This window comes from Glycine max, chromosome 2 (genome assembly GCF_000004515.6).
Source record: "Glycine max cultivar Williams 82 chromosome 2, Glycine_max_v4.0, whole genome shotgun sequence".
NCBI lineage: Eukaryota > Viridiplantae > Streptophyta > Magnoliopsida > Fabales > Fabaceae > Glycine > Glycine max.
The window spans coordinates 1,917,476-1,930,856 of record NC_016089.4 but is presented as its reverse complement, the minus strand read 5'-3'; the positions used below and the strand labels follow the sequence as shown (position 1 = coordinate 1,930,856).

Sequence of the window (13,381 nt, the reverse complement as noted above, 5' to 3'; positions counted from 1 at the left end):
TTTAAAATCTCAAACGAACTAAATATAAAGATTACAGGCCTATCCTACCATTCCACACGTCCAAGTATATTTTCAAAATTAAAAGACAACAACAATATTCCTTAAAAAAGAAAGGAAAAAAAAAGAATAAATAGTCATTTTCGTTCATCAATATGTACTACATTGACAAATTCATTTCCGAAAAATAAAAATTCAAATTTTAATATTCAAAAGTGAAAAAAGTACATTAAATTCATTCATTCCTTATCTTTCATTTGTTACTCTTGATTAAAGAGACTATGTGACACATCCAAATCCTCTACACATTTAGGGACAAAAATGATTATTTACCCAAAATATAATTTAATCTTCATATATTTGTCTTTCTAGTCATAGTAAAAATAACATTACAATAATCACTTAAAAAATAGAAAAATAAATATAAGTTAGAACAACTTAATATTGATCAATAAACATGATTTGTCTGTTGCTTTGACATTTCTATTATGACAACATTAAGTAGTGATAAAATCAAGTTAAATCTCATTTTTTGTAAGGATTAACTTCATGGTCATGCATTTTTATTTGAGTGTTATATTTTAGATAAGATACTATCACATTAGAAAATTTTGGAACAATAGATATATTATGCTTATTATTATATTTATTATAATTTATGTTTGTTTTCTTATTCTCTTGAGTATTTATTGTAATTTGAGTATTTATTGTAATGTTATAAATTAAAATAAGAGAAGAAAAAAAATTAAATTATATGTTAAATAAATAATTATTTTTATCTCGTGCGTAACAAGTTGATTTATTAAGACTATCCATAGACTTTTTCATTGTTGACAAAATGATAGATTTATCAACCTTTTTTACTTTCGGAATTTAATTTTTCCGGACGAATTTATTATTTCCATATACATTCACGAGTAAAAATGATTATTGTTTTTTTAAAAAAAAATCACAAACAGCGAATTCTATTTGATGCCCCCTCAATAATAAAATAGATGCCACCCGAAAAACAAAAGGTTCAAACTTTCAAGAAGAGAATAATTTGCCAAAACTTTGCAGTGAATAATCTTGAAAATGAAATCAAGACAGCATTCTCACTGATCACGATCGCAGCTTTCGATCTCCACCATTTCCCTAGGTAACATTCAAAGCAATTCTCTATTCGATATTCACTTTCCGTTTGTTCCGATTCCATTAGCGCTTTCTCGTTCTCGTTTCGCTCAGTTCCACCAAATTCCGTTTCGCGCTTTACAATCCGGCAATGTTATAGCATATTTCCTCGTTCTTCGCTGAAATTGAACCGTTTGAATTCGCAGGACAATATCGTAATTAACTTTTCGGTGGTGCAATGAATTTTTTGCTGCGGTCCACGACGGGCGTGTACAGAGAGCCTTCTCCGTCGATTCCGGTTCCGGAGCCGCGTGTTGATACGCATCATAGGTCTGCATCTGCTGGATCTTCTTTGGAGAATCGTGTGTCTGATGATCCGTATGCGTGGTATGATGCAAGGGTTGTTAGTGGCGTGTTCCTTAAGCACGTGGATGTTGCTGAGGATGAAGGATGGGTTACCATTCCATGCAGTATGTCTTTGCTTCACCTATCATCATTTTCCTGCTTGTTTCTGTTTTTGTTGATTCTTCCGCGTTGCAACGGAATTTGATTGCGGCGTGGTTCAATTTATTGCTATGTCAATTACTTACAGATGAGAAATGCTAAGAAGACACTTTCTCTCACACTCTTTTTGCCCACACTCTATTTGATCGATTGAAATTTATTGGAAATGACATATTTTTGTGGGTCCCACATCACATATAATGATTCTTTCTCATGTTTTTTTTTTATTTTCAATAAGTTTTAACTAATAAGTGTATTGCTAACCCTCCTCACTTACATATTGATGTCTGCTCAGTGCTTATATGACCACTAGAGTAATGCTAGTAACACATTTCCTAAAACACTCTTTATTATTTGCTGAAATTTATTGGAAAATCACGGAATTTTGTGGGTCTCACTTCTTGTCTATTGAGTCTCAGTCATGATTTTATAGTTTCTAGTATATTTTAACTAATAGTAATATAGCATAGGGTGTGTTAGAGAATATGTTATTAGTTCTTTTCATTCCGTCATTTTTTGTTTGGCTGTATTGAGTAGGGAGAAAGACACTCTCGTCATGATTGTTGGTGAAAAAATGGGAGGAACGGGTTGTTCCCTTGCATGTTAGATGTGAGCTTGTTATTGATATAAGGATTTTAAATTGCTGTTTAGTGATTGCAAAGGATTACAAGTGCTATAAACATGATACCAGCTTTAGTTTACAATTTTAGGGTATGTTGGGAGTCGGGAGTTGGGAGTTGGGTTTTGGAGGAGAAGGGAAAGGGAGAACAATTTTTTTAATTTTTTATTTCTGATGAATATTCTCTAATTTGTTAATTTTTTAAAATAAAAAATTAAATGATAGATTAATGTAAGATTAATTAGCTTGCCCCCAATGGAGTATATTTACACTTTTTTTTTATACCAGTATAAGATATGAAATATTTTTCCTAATGTTAAGCATAAAGAAACGCTGTAATAGGTCTCCACCCTTTTTGGATATAAGTCTTCGTGGTGCAAGTGCAAGTACTTGATTAATGGAGTATTGAATTGATATCTACATGGGGTACAGGAGCAGCTGTTGTGTGCTAAACCATTAGGGAAAGTAGTATTACATCAATTGTCTCTTCTCTTCAAGGTCTACCAGCAATTTGTTAATTTTGTTTCTTATATGCTTTGCACATGACTAAAATTATAATCATATCACGGTTTTTGTTAGCATTCAGTTCAATGGTAGAAAAAAACAATTTCTTTTAAGTCCTTCCTCTTGTATGTGATGTTATGGACCTGATTTCTCTGCATGTATTATGCGATACATCCAATTCTCAATTTCTTTTTGTAGAGGAACTTCCTGAAAACTGGACTTGTGCACCAGATATACAGTCTCTGTGCTCTCTTGATCGCTCCTTTCTTTTCCCTGGTAAATAGATTGTTCATTCTTTAATTATGTTAATCTCAGTTTTGGCATATGTAATTTGGTCAGCTGGCTTTCACAAAAAGTTGAGCAGACCTAATTTATACCTGTAATTCAGGTGAACGAGTTCATATCTTGGCATGCTTTTCTGCATGTAAGCAGGATACATCTTCATTCAAAGTTGATGCAGTGACAAGTGACAATGGCATAGGTCACAGCCCCAAGAAAGAAAATGGAAACATTGAAAACAGAAACAATTCAGTGTCTGGAGAAGGGGAACCTGGTACCAGTGATGAAGAGCAGATGGAAGATGTTTCTGATGATGAATCCCTTCTTCAAAAAGAGGTTCTCAAAAAACAAACCGCATTATTGTTGCAAAAGTTTGAAAATTCTCACTTCTTTGTGAGGATTTCTGAGTCTGATGATCCCCTTTGGTCCAAAAGAAGCTCTTCAGAAATTTTTTCCAACTCTTCTGATGCAAATACTGAAAAGGCCTCAACAATCAAATCTAAAGGGGACACATTTTCTCCTATTAGTACTATTATTGATAGAGGGAATTTTGATTCAAATGTTTCTGGTGGAGTGGCAAGAAATTCTGTGAAGTGTTGTGCTTTACCTAATGGAGACTTAGTGGTATGTGCCATAAAAGTTGAAAACTATGATTGTGCATTTAATTGATCTAAATTTGGTTAGGAGAGACAAGGATTTTTTTTGTTTGTTAAGGGTTTGGATTTTAAAGTTCCACTGTCAGACGAAGTATTCTTTATTCATTAAATTTGGGACCAAGCAATATAGTTCTCTGCTTCTTCCCTTTTGATTGCCTAGATTTCTCCATTATTTCCACAAATGCATGCAAGCAGCTTGCTATGTTCTTTTATTTATAATATACAATTATAGGTATTTTTAACTCAGAAAATCTATGGAAATTGTGATACACAATAAGGAAAATAAAAGATAAATTGTATTAATGGTAGCTGGGATTTTCCCCTGTGGTGGGTAGGGTGCTATGTTACTGAATCTTATGTTATTGGTATTATTGAGAATGGCATAAATAATAACTGTGAAAGCAGTATTTCATCAGATATAATTTCAACCATTATCCATGTTTTTCTATCTATTTTGGCTGAGTCAGTTAGTTCACATTCAGTGAAGAAATCACCTATGGTTGTAATTCAAGCTATTTTGTTCATAACTAAAAAATCATGGCAAAGTCAATTACTGCTGGTGATCCTTTATTTGTAGGCCATATTTACTCTGTATGCCCTGATCAAGGTTTGTGTCTGGTCTTGATCTTGGAATGTGGCCACCTGCTCTCCTTCAAAACCCATTTTTAACAAAAAAACAGAAAGGCTAAGTTCCATTTTAATTTTCTGTATTTAAGGACCACATTCATTTGGCCTACTTCAATTGTGTGTTGGGAACCAAATTTATATTATGAAAGAGTCAGTCCAGGTGTTAGAGTCAAGCACCACCTATTTTTGTACATTGTTCTCGTTTCTTAATTTAGAAGGTAAAATTCATATAAATGGTCCACTTTTCTGTCTTGAAACTAGGAACTTAAATTGAAGCATTTTGAAAGTTGGATCTTTTTCTTTCTTTCTTTCTTTTTTTTTTTTTTTTAAAGTTTTTGTTATGGTGAAAGTTAGGGATGATATAGTTCTAGTTAGAAAGTTTAGAGAGGAAATAAATCGGAAATTAGAGATGTGGAGACAAACTTTGGAAGCTCATGACTTTTTGTTAATTAGAAGTATGATAAAGTATATGAAATGCAAATTTAGCAAGAGGTGCTACAACCATAGCTTTGAGGTGAAAGTTGGAGAAAATATCTTACCACTAGTCACAGAATTTTAGTATCTAGGGCCCATCACTCCATTATACAGAATGGTGGAGAAGTAGGGATGTAAATCATAGCATTCAAGCAATGCCTTGCGTGCTATCTACAACAAAAAGATACTTCTTCAGCTTAAACAAAAAATTGTGTACACAACTATAAGACCTGGGAAGTTGTATAGAATTGAATGTTGGGCAGTAAAAAGCCAACAAGATTACAAGTGAAGAAACTCAATCCAGTACAAATGAGAATGTTGCATTAGATGAGTGGATAAACCAGAGAAAAATAGGATTAGGAATGAATGCATTAGAGAAAAGTGGGGTACCAGTACCACCTATGATAGAAAAGGTGATAGAAACTTGCTTTAGGTAGTTTGGGCACATGTGGAGAAGACCTATAGAAGAATCCCTAGTAAGGAGAGTAAATCAGATAAAGGTAACCCTGGCACTATAGCTAGAGGAAGACTGAGAAAAGTTGTAGGTGAAACCATTTTGAAGGATTTAGAGGTTAATAGTTTGTCTATAGACATGATTTCTGATAACAAACTATGGTGCTGTTTGATTCATGTTGCCAACCCTACTTAAAACATTTCATCGTTGTTTTTTGTTGTGTACCCTGTTTCTTTTTTGGTCACTATTCTGCATCTATTAGTTTGTTTTTTGTTGGATAAATTACTATTCTGCATACTGTATAATTTCTTTACAATGTTGTTTTCATCCATACTATGGAAATAATTAAGATACGGTTTTGTAATCAATTATTTGTAATGAATAATGTGCAGATTAGAGAATAAAATCTGTAGTTTGGGTTGGCATGCTTACTTTATTAAGATTGTCTGTTGCCACTAAACTTGGAGACATAATTATGTTTATGGCCTCTTTGGTGTTCAGCCCATAGTTGTGTTTTTACACCTTTTTCTTGTATCTAGGTTTTTTCTTGGATGATATCTTGTCCTCACTCTAGTTGTATTTCCCTCTTCTCTGTAATGAAAATTTCTTTCTTCCATAAAATAATCCATACAAATACATAGTTTGTTCTTACTTTATTAAGACTAGAAATAAATTTTAGTGAACCAAGGCATGCAAGAATGCAGTTCAATTCACTTGCTGTTCTTGTTATGGCTAGTGAAACATGGAGAATCTTTTAGTTAGAATGTAACTTGTTAGTGCATTTGGATGAGGTTATGGAATGGGTTTATTGTATGTTCTGCTTTGATTCAGTGTTTAACAGTATAGACATCTGAATCTTTATATTTTCTCTGGATTATATGGATCATAAAAATTTTATACGTATATGATGCTTGGACCTGCTATTGTGGAGTATATTTATTATGTAATTACATCATCATTGGCCTATCTAGTACATATCCTTTAAAACTGGGGATTTGTTGCTTCAAACTGTCTTCTGGATGCTTTCACCTTAGTCTCTTCTTTTCATTGAACATTTCCTTTTATTAAATATCTCTTAGTGGTGTTTGCCTTGCCTCTTTAATGCCTTTGAAGGCATTTGTGAATTTTTGCTAGCAAAGTCCTAGTTGATCAAGAAATGCTTTCTATATAACTTCTTGACTTCTGGGCTTTTTTATGATTGGGAAATCTAATTATCTCAATTACTCAGATTATTGATCTAACTCTGCTTTCCTGTGTGGAAGGATGCAGGTTGTTTTACAGGTGAATGTTGGTGTTAATTTTCTTAGAGATCCTTGTATAGAAATTCTTCAATTTGAAAAGCGTCAGGAGAGAATGTCATCTCCTGACAGCAAGGTGGATGCAGCAAATCAGGATTCATGTGCAGAGCTGTTAAATTGGATGCTTCCGTTGGATAATGGGAGGCCTTCTACTTACCCGCCATTTCCTCCTCATTTAACTTCAACTTCAGGAATTGGTAGCTCCTCTCAGGGATCCAATTTTTCTGGATCATCTAGCTCTCAGTTATTCTCCTTTGGCAATTTTAGAAGTTACTCCATGTCATCATTACCGCAAACCATGAGCACTCCATCTGCTCCTGTCAAAGCAGTTAGTTCTAAGCCAAATTTTGACCTTAAGGATTGGGATCAAATCTCATCTCAGAAATATTTTTGGAAAAAGATGGGGTTTGAAGGACTTCTATCTTTCCGAGGTGTTTCACTGGAACAAGAGAGATTTCATGTTTGTTGTGGATTAGAAGGCCTATATACACCAGGAAGAAGGTGGAGAAGGAAACTTAAAATAATACAGCCATTAGACATTCATTCTTTTGCTGCTGACGTCAATTCAGATGATCTTCTGTGTGTTCAGATAAAGGTTTGAACTACTCATCCATCAAATTGACATTTTTTTTCAATGTCTATTGTGTTGTAAACAAGCAATCCTAATTTCTTAATATGTTAAGTGAACATACACGAATTGTTTTATATTATATTTCTAGCACACTCTCACGCAAAAGCCCTTTGAGCTTGAAGCATGGAAAATACACAAGCCACCTACCTTGTGATGATATTTTTTATTAAAAGAATGGGGGTAACAAGGATTGTACTATAGACTACTTGATCATAGAGATTTTGATACCATGTAATGAATCAACTGCCCTAAAAGCTTAAGCTGTTAGATGAAAACATGAATGAATTTATATTATATTTCTAATATATTGTATATTATGTTTTCATGCCTCTCTTTTGGGCATTTCTACTGTTACTTATTTTTTCGGTTCTGCTTTTATTAATAGTTCTTAAGTTGTTCTCCAGAATGTTGCTCCTATACATGCTCCAGACATTGTGATATTTATAGATACCATAACTATTGTTCTTGAGGAGTTTACAAAAAATGGATCACTGTCGTCATTGCCGATTTCATGTATTGAAGCTGGAAATGATCATTCTTTACCAAATCTAGCTCTCAGGTTATTTTCCTGAATAAATATGTTAATATTGTTTATAACTTTCTATCATTACTTATCTTATGCATTGACTGACCTTAATACATGGCTATCAAATATACTTGTGTAGATGGACAACTCTCCCCAATACCTTAAACAAACCTTGTAAAATGGGGAAAGGGGGGGGGGGGGTGTTCAATAGTCAATATGCACTTGAGAAATTACTAACTAGAGATCCTAATAAGGCATGCATTTTGTTAGAATGGATATCTCATCTGTCTAATGATTCTAATGCTACTCTATATTATAATAGTTGTAATTGTTCAGATTGCTTTACTTGGTATCCTAGCTACTGTACCATATAAGCACAAAATGAACAAGTGGATAAACAAGTGTGAGGCCTAGAGCCTATGGCCTATGTGGAGGAGCAAGGCAACTTTTCTAAGGACAAAGAACCTACAAGTTTGAGAGTGTATGCAAGGAATCCAAGAGGCATTTGTACAAGGAGTGTGGGTAACGAGGAAAAAGGCAACAATGTAAACTTCAACAACTACTAGTTAGTTATGTCACAAGGCTTATGACATTGGAGATTGAAGAAAAAAAGGCATTATGGTTTCTCAGAATGTGGGTTTGATCCTAAAAAACCGACTTGTAAGATGAAAGTTGCCCCCCACTTATATACACTACTTTGGGCTTTCTCGTGAATCCTTCATGGTGTGGTGGCTGGCTCTATTGAATAGCATTCTGATTGGTCCTGGTTAGCTAGTTAATTATTGGGTTACTTAGTGAGTCAAGAGGCTTGATGATGTAAGTAAATAAGAAGAGGGGTTGAGAGGAGACTCATTCATCGTGTGGGAATAATTTGTAAAGGAATTGAGAGAGACTTGGACCTCTTGATAGTCCAGGAGTGTTCAATAGTGCATAAATAATCCAAAAATTACCTTGGAGAATAATATTTTTATCATGTTTTTTACAAAAATATTATCTGCATGTAGATAGTGAAGGTGATGTGTGTTTATTGAACACCTGATTTTTTTATTTTTTATTTTATTTTTGAGATCAATCTGATTAGCTGTTTGTGAAATTCAGAATTTGGTTTTTGTGATTAGCTATAATAATCTTCATCTTACTAAAAGTTTCTAATTACAGGAGAGGTGAAGAGCATTCTTTTATTCTTAAACCAGCAACTTCTATATGGAAGGGTCACAAGATTCAGGATGATAGAAGTTCTCAATGGTCAAGGATGAAACATAGAAATAAAACATCAAAACTAAGACTCAACAGACGGAAGACTGCTTTAATTAATGACCAGTATTCAATTTTGGTTTCATGTCGATGCAATTATACTGGTAGGCTTTTTGCCCTACTCGGTTTACTGTTGTGCCATCTAGTATCGCATGTAAGGTGATAATTAGTTTTTTTTCCCATTTTTTTTTTGTTTAATCTAGCATCAAGGTTGTTCTTTAAGCAACCAACCAGTTGGCGACCACGTAGCTCAAGGGATATTATGATCTCGGTTGTGTCAGAGATGTCAGGACAGTCTCTTGCTGCTTATGGAAAAACTTGCCAACTTCCCATACAGGTTAATATATTGTTTAGCTATTGTCTATCTCAACTTGATTGTTTTCATGTAAGCTCATTTACTTTTGTTTGATTATTTTCCTTCAGAAACTATCAGTACTTTTATACTGTCATCATCCTCAATCACAATTAATTTATTATTTGATTTAATTTTTATCAGATATTAACTCTTCAAGCTTCAAATTTGACCTCTGAGGATCTAACTTTGACTGTGCTTGCTCCAGCCTCATTTACTTCACCCCTTTCAGTAGTCTCCTTGAATTCACCAACGACTCCAATGAGTCCTTTTTTAGGTTTCTCAGAGTTATTAGTAAGAGTAAATGGTGAAAGAGGAATTGGTGCCACCCAGCGACAAAGTTTCACTCTTGGTGTAAAAGATAATGAGAAACAAAGTTATGATGGCAAAGCCCAGGCTGTTTCTACGAGTGATGATGTCATTCCTGGTTCTGATCTTAGTTGTACACATCTATGGCTGCAGAGTAGAATTCCACTTGGGTAATGTATCAAATCTCTCTGTGTCTCTTTTTCCTGTAAATTGTGTTTAGACTGGTACTGATTGATTTGAAGACATGTTTGGGCCACATCAGATGTATTCCATCTCAATCCATTGCCACTATAAAGCTTGAGCTACTTCCATTGACTGATGGCATAATTGTTCTGGACACTTTGCAAATTGATGTCAAGGAAAAAGGTATAGATTGCTGTACTTTTGGACCATTTTTTTCCTCTTAATTCCATGTTTAAGCATCTATATAGAGAATATTTGGTCAATACAAATTAATGAGAAGATGAACTGCTGGTTTAAGATCTGTTACTTGTATGATTGTCATTGTTATTTTGAAGTATCGCCCATTCACATAACAATAAGGTCTTCTGTTGGCTTCCCTTAGCTGTGAGTGTGACATTCTGTAACAAGTGCCCATTTTTGTCTTGATCCATTTCATATTAATAGTTTTGCTGCCTAGATCTAGTCATTTGTTTCACTTGAGAAGAGAAGTGAATATTATTGAGTGTTTTGCAATACAAGCACTAATCCCTATTTATAAGCTAAACGGGATGAGATAAGGAAAGACTAACCATTAGGCCTGAAAGAAGAGTCAGCGGCTACTTGCTATGTGCTGGCGAGTGGTTGGCACAGGAATGGTATGTGGCTTTCACGTGTTGGGAAGAAGCATGTGTAGTGGTGGTGGTGGAAGGCAACGTGAATTTGGGGACAAGCCAATCTGGAGATGACACCCCATCCGGTATGGTCACACTGGTCAAATTGGCAGCTGAGTGGTGACAGGCAGTGGTGGACGGCAGCAAGAGCGGAGCCCTTGAAATTGAGAGTTCTGATACCTACTTGAAATTTGAAAAGAGAAAAAACTGAATATTATCGAGTGTGTTTTGCAATACAAGCACTAATGTCTATTTATAGGCTAGACATATTATGAGAAAGAGGGAAAATAGGAAAACAAAACTATCCTAAAAATTACAAATATATTCTTAATATATACAGGGAGATTCTATTGTAAATTAGTGCAAATTTACAGCAGTTTCCACCATCATCCCTTTTGGTGTTTACATGTGAAGAACATATGCTTTTACGAATGTACAACGCAAAAGTGAGAAGTATGTATACAAAGAACTTTGGTTTATTATTTTGTACATTCTGTTTTATTTGTCATTGGAAAGATTTTTCTTCTTTGCAAATAGTCAACTGCCAATCACAATGCAAAATGCCAAAACGATACAGCTCAAGTTCTCACTGATTTACATTCGGGTGTAACAGGTGTTACCTATATCCCTGAGTGCTCATTAAAGATACATGCAACTTCCAGTATCTCCAAGGGGATATAGATTGGAATTGGACGTATAGCTGGTTTCATTTTTCTTGGGTACAGTAGAAACAAAAAATGGATGATGTGCATACTTAAATTTTAGAATTTCTCTTGCAACTTACTCTTAATTGCACAAAATGGGTATTTTGCTTGGACTTCAAATTGATCTCGTGACTTACTGTCAATAGCTCAACAGTAGTTATCTTCTGTTAGTCAGTTGAGAATTGTGTCGGAGTTGGCATGTCAAATTGTGTTAGTAGTTTCACTTTTGCTTTGTAAACCACGAGCTTAAATAGAAGCTTGTTACGTACCTCTTTAAGGGGAAGAATGTAATCATTATATATAATACTATTGAGCTGCAACTGAGTGCATTTTCCACTGATCATCTAGTTTTCAGATTTTTACACTTTTAAGATTGGATGGAGGGAAAGAGATAGAGGAATAGAGTTTGTTACTTTAAAATTTCATTTCGAGTAAAAATTCTCCTTATTTGATAATTTTTTTATATTGAAATTTATCATGTAAACTTACAATCATTTAATGCTTATTAATTATTATAAACATTTTATAATGTTCATTATGATCCATTCCCTTTTCCTTTGTAGCTCTCGTTCTGAACATACTCTCTATTCTGCTGCATTTTTCCGTACTGTGATTTCTACTCATGTTAATACTATATGGAGCTGAAGTAGGCTCGAGCAATGATGATGATGAGTCTGTAATTTATGAATGAGGCCTCCTGGGGTTCGAAAAATTCGTTTTTTTTTTTTTTTTCAAGCGAAAAGAAACTCGAGCTGCAGGACAACCCTACAAGTCAGCCTCGCATTGAAATTATTTTGAAATCCTAAGACTTAACCAAATTAAAAAACTATTTCCCATTAGAATGGTTTCGATCATATGATGGTTACTTTCTAGTTTCTACTGTTGGGAGTTGTTACGAGCAGAAATGCGAAAAACATTCATGTCTTGTGTGCTTGAGTTTAATGTAGTTACCAGAGTGCGCTGCTTGTGCAGGTAGGTGATTATACCGTTCATTATTTCAGGCCAACTATCCTTGTTTTAAGTTTTAACTGCTATATAAGCCAGAAGTATTTTCCAGAGCTTTCCTATTGAAAATATAAAATTTCTTTTAATAGAGAAACGTCCAAAAGCACTTCTAGCCTTATATGCAAACAGCCTAATATTACAATTTTGATCTACATGATGATATTCCCATGGACGGATTGAAGGGGGGCAGGCCCCCCTCATTCGGTATCTTTATGTATATTATGTGCTTCGTATTTATATGATTGTTTAATTCTAGAAAATTCGAATATAATAGTGTAATTATATAAGATTGCTTTATAGGCAATTCTTATCAATTAAACTGATTTGGTATAAATATTTTTGCAAACTTATTATTTATGTATTAATTTATTGTTTATTAAAAATCATATATTTAAATTAAAATAATTATAAAAGAAAAAAGTTCCAGTCCCTTTAATAGAGTTCTGATCCTTCCCCGGATCTTCCCATATCAGACTTTCAAAGATACTATATAAAATTCGGGCGAAACCTGATAATTGAGGTACCATTGAAATCTCATATCGATGAATAATATTTTAAGTAAATTTTTTATTGCATATTATAGACCAAATTGTTGATTTAATTATGGAAAAAACTCATATACAGTACTTTAGCTGTTTTTTTGTTTTCCCATAAAAATTGAGGTTTTATCTTGGTAATCCGCAAAAAAAAAATAATGCAGATTTTATTATAAAAATTATCAAGATAAACTATAATTCTAATTTGAGAATATTACAAATAGTACCTAAAATACGGTATTTAAGTTTTGTCAAATGCTACTTTGACATATGCTTAGAACAGATAAAAATTAAAAAGTCTACTTTGTTCTCTTTGGTTCCATTAAAGTGCTGTTTTTTTCTTTTTAATTTCTTGTTTCATTTTATTTTCACAATGCTCCAAGCATAACAAAAAAACATAAGAACCCATATGTTATTTGTCCACCAAATGGTACTTTGGCACGTGAACATATCAAATTAAAATAGAACATTATGTTGTGTTCTATTCTCTTTGATTCTGATTTCGTTTAATCTTAAATCTTGTTCTATTTTATTATTAAAAAACACCAAATATAAAATAGAACTCACATGTTTTATATGTGTTTCTAATATATATATAGATTGTGCAAAGGCCCTTAAACAAATCGAGACAAAGATTCCCATGCTCTCTTCAAGCAAGAGTTCCAAAGCCATCGGGGACAGCTCAACATTGTATAAAACCTTAAGAGAG

General features: G+C 33.7%; 1 protein-coding gene across 2 annotated transcripts; it reads left to right on the top strand.

The window, feature by feature from the left end:
* Window positions 1–968: 968 nt before the first annotated feature.
* LOC100812482 (uncharacterized) lies at window positions 969–11,451 on the top strand. 2 transcript variants are annotated; one of them, XM_014764369.3, is made up of 11 exons: window positions 969–1,135; window positions 1,314–1,577; window positions 2,933–3,010; window positions 3,167–3,637; window positions 6,494–7,117; window positions 7,558–7,712; window positions 8,838–9,037; window positions 9,137–9,270; window positions 9,430–9,764; window positions 9,857–9,960; window positions 11,041–11,451. In XM_014764369.3, the coding sequence occupies exons 2-11, from the start codon at window positions 1,479–1,481 to the stop codon at window positions 11,106–11,108; spliced, it is 2,268 nt and encodes a 755-aa protein (XP_014619855.3). In that variant the 5' UTR covers window positions 969–1,135; window positions 1,314–1,478; the 3' UTR covers window positions 11,109–11,451. The 2 variants fall into 2 exon arrangements, with proteins under 2 accessions (XP_014619855.3, XP_003519773.1); XM_003519725.4 differs by having other exon boundaries at window positions 970–1,135; window positions 3,123–3,637.
* The last annotated feature ends 1,930 nt before the right edge of the window (window positions 11,452–13,381 follow it).

What these genes read in the sequence shown, in the direction of transcription:
- LOC100812482 (XM_003519725.4), top strand. Translation starts at nt 1,346, where the DNA reads ATGAATTTTTTGCTGCGGTCCACGACGGGCGTGTACAGAGAGCCTTCT. An exon ending in TTCTGTGTGTTCAGATAAAG is followed by an intron (nt 7,118 to 7,557) that starts GTTTGAACTACT and finishes GTTGTTCTCCAG; the next exon opens with AATGTTGCTCCTATACATGC. An exon ending in AATTGATGTCAAGGAAAAAG is followed by an intron (nt 9,961 to 11,040) that starts GTATAGATTGCT and finishes CGGGTGTAACAG; the next exon opens with GTGTTACCTATATCCCTGAG.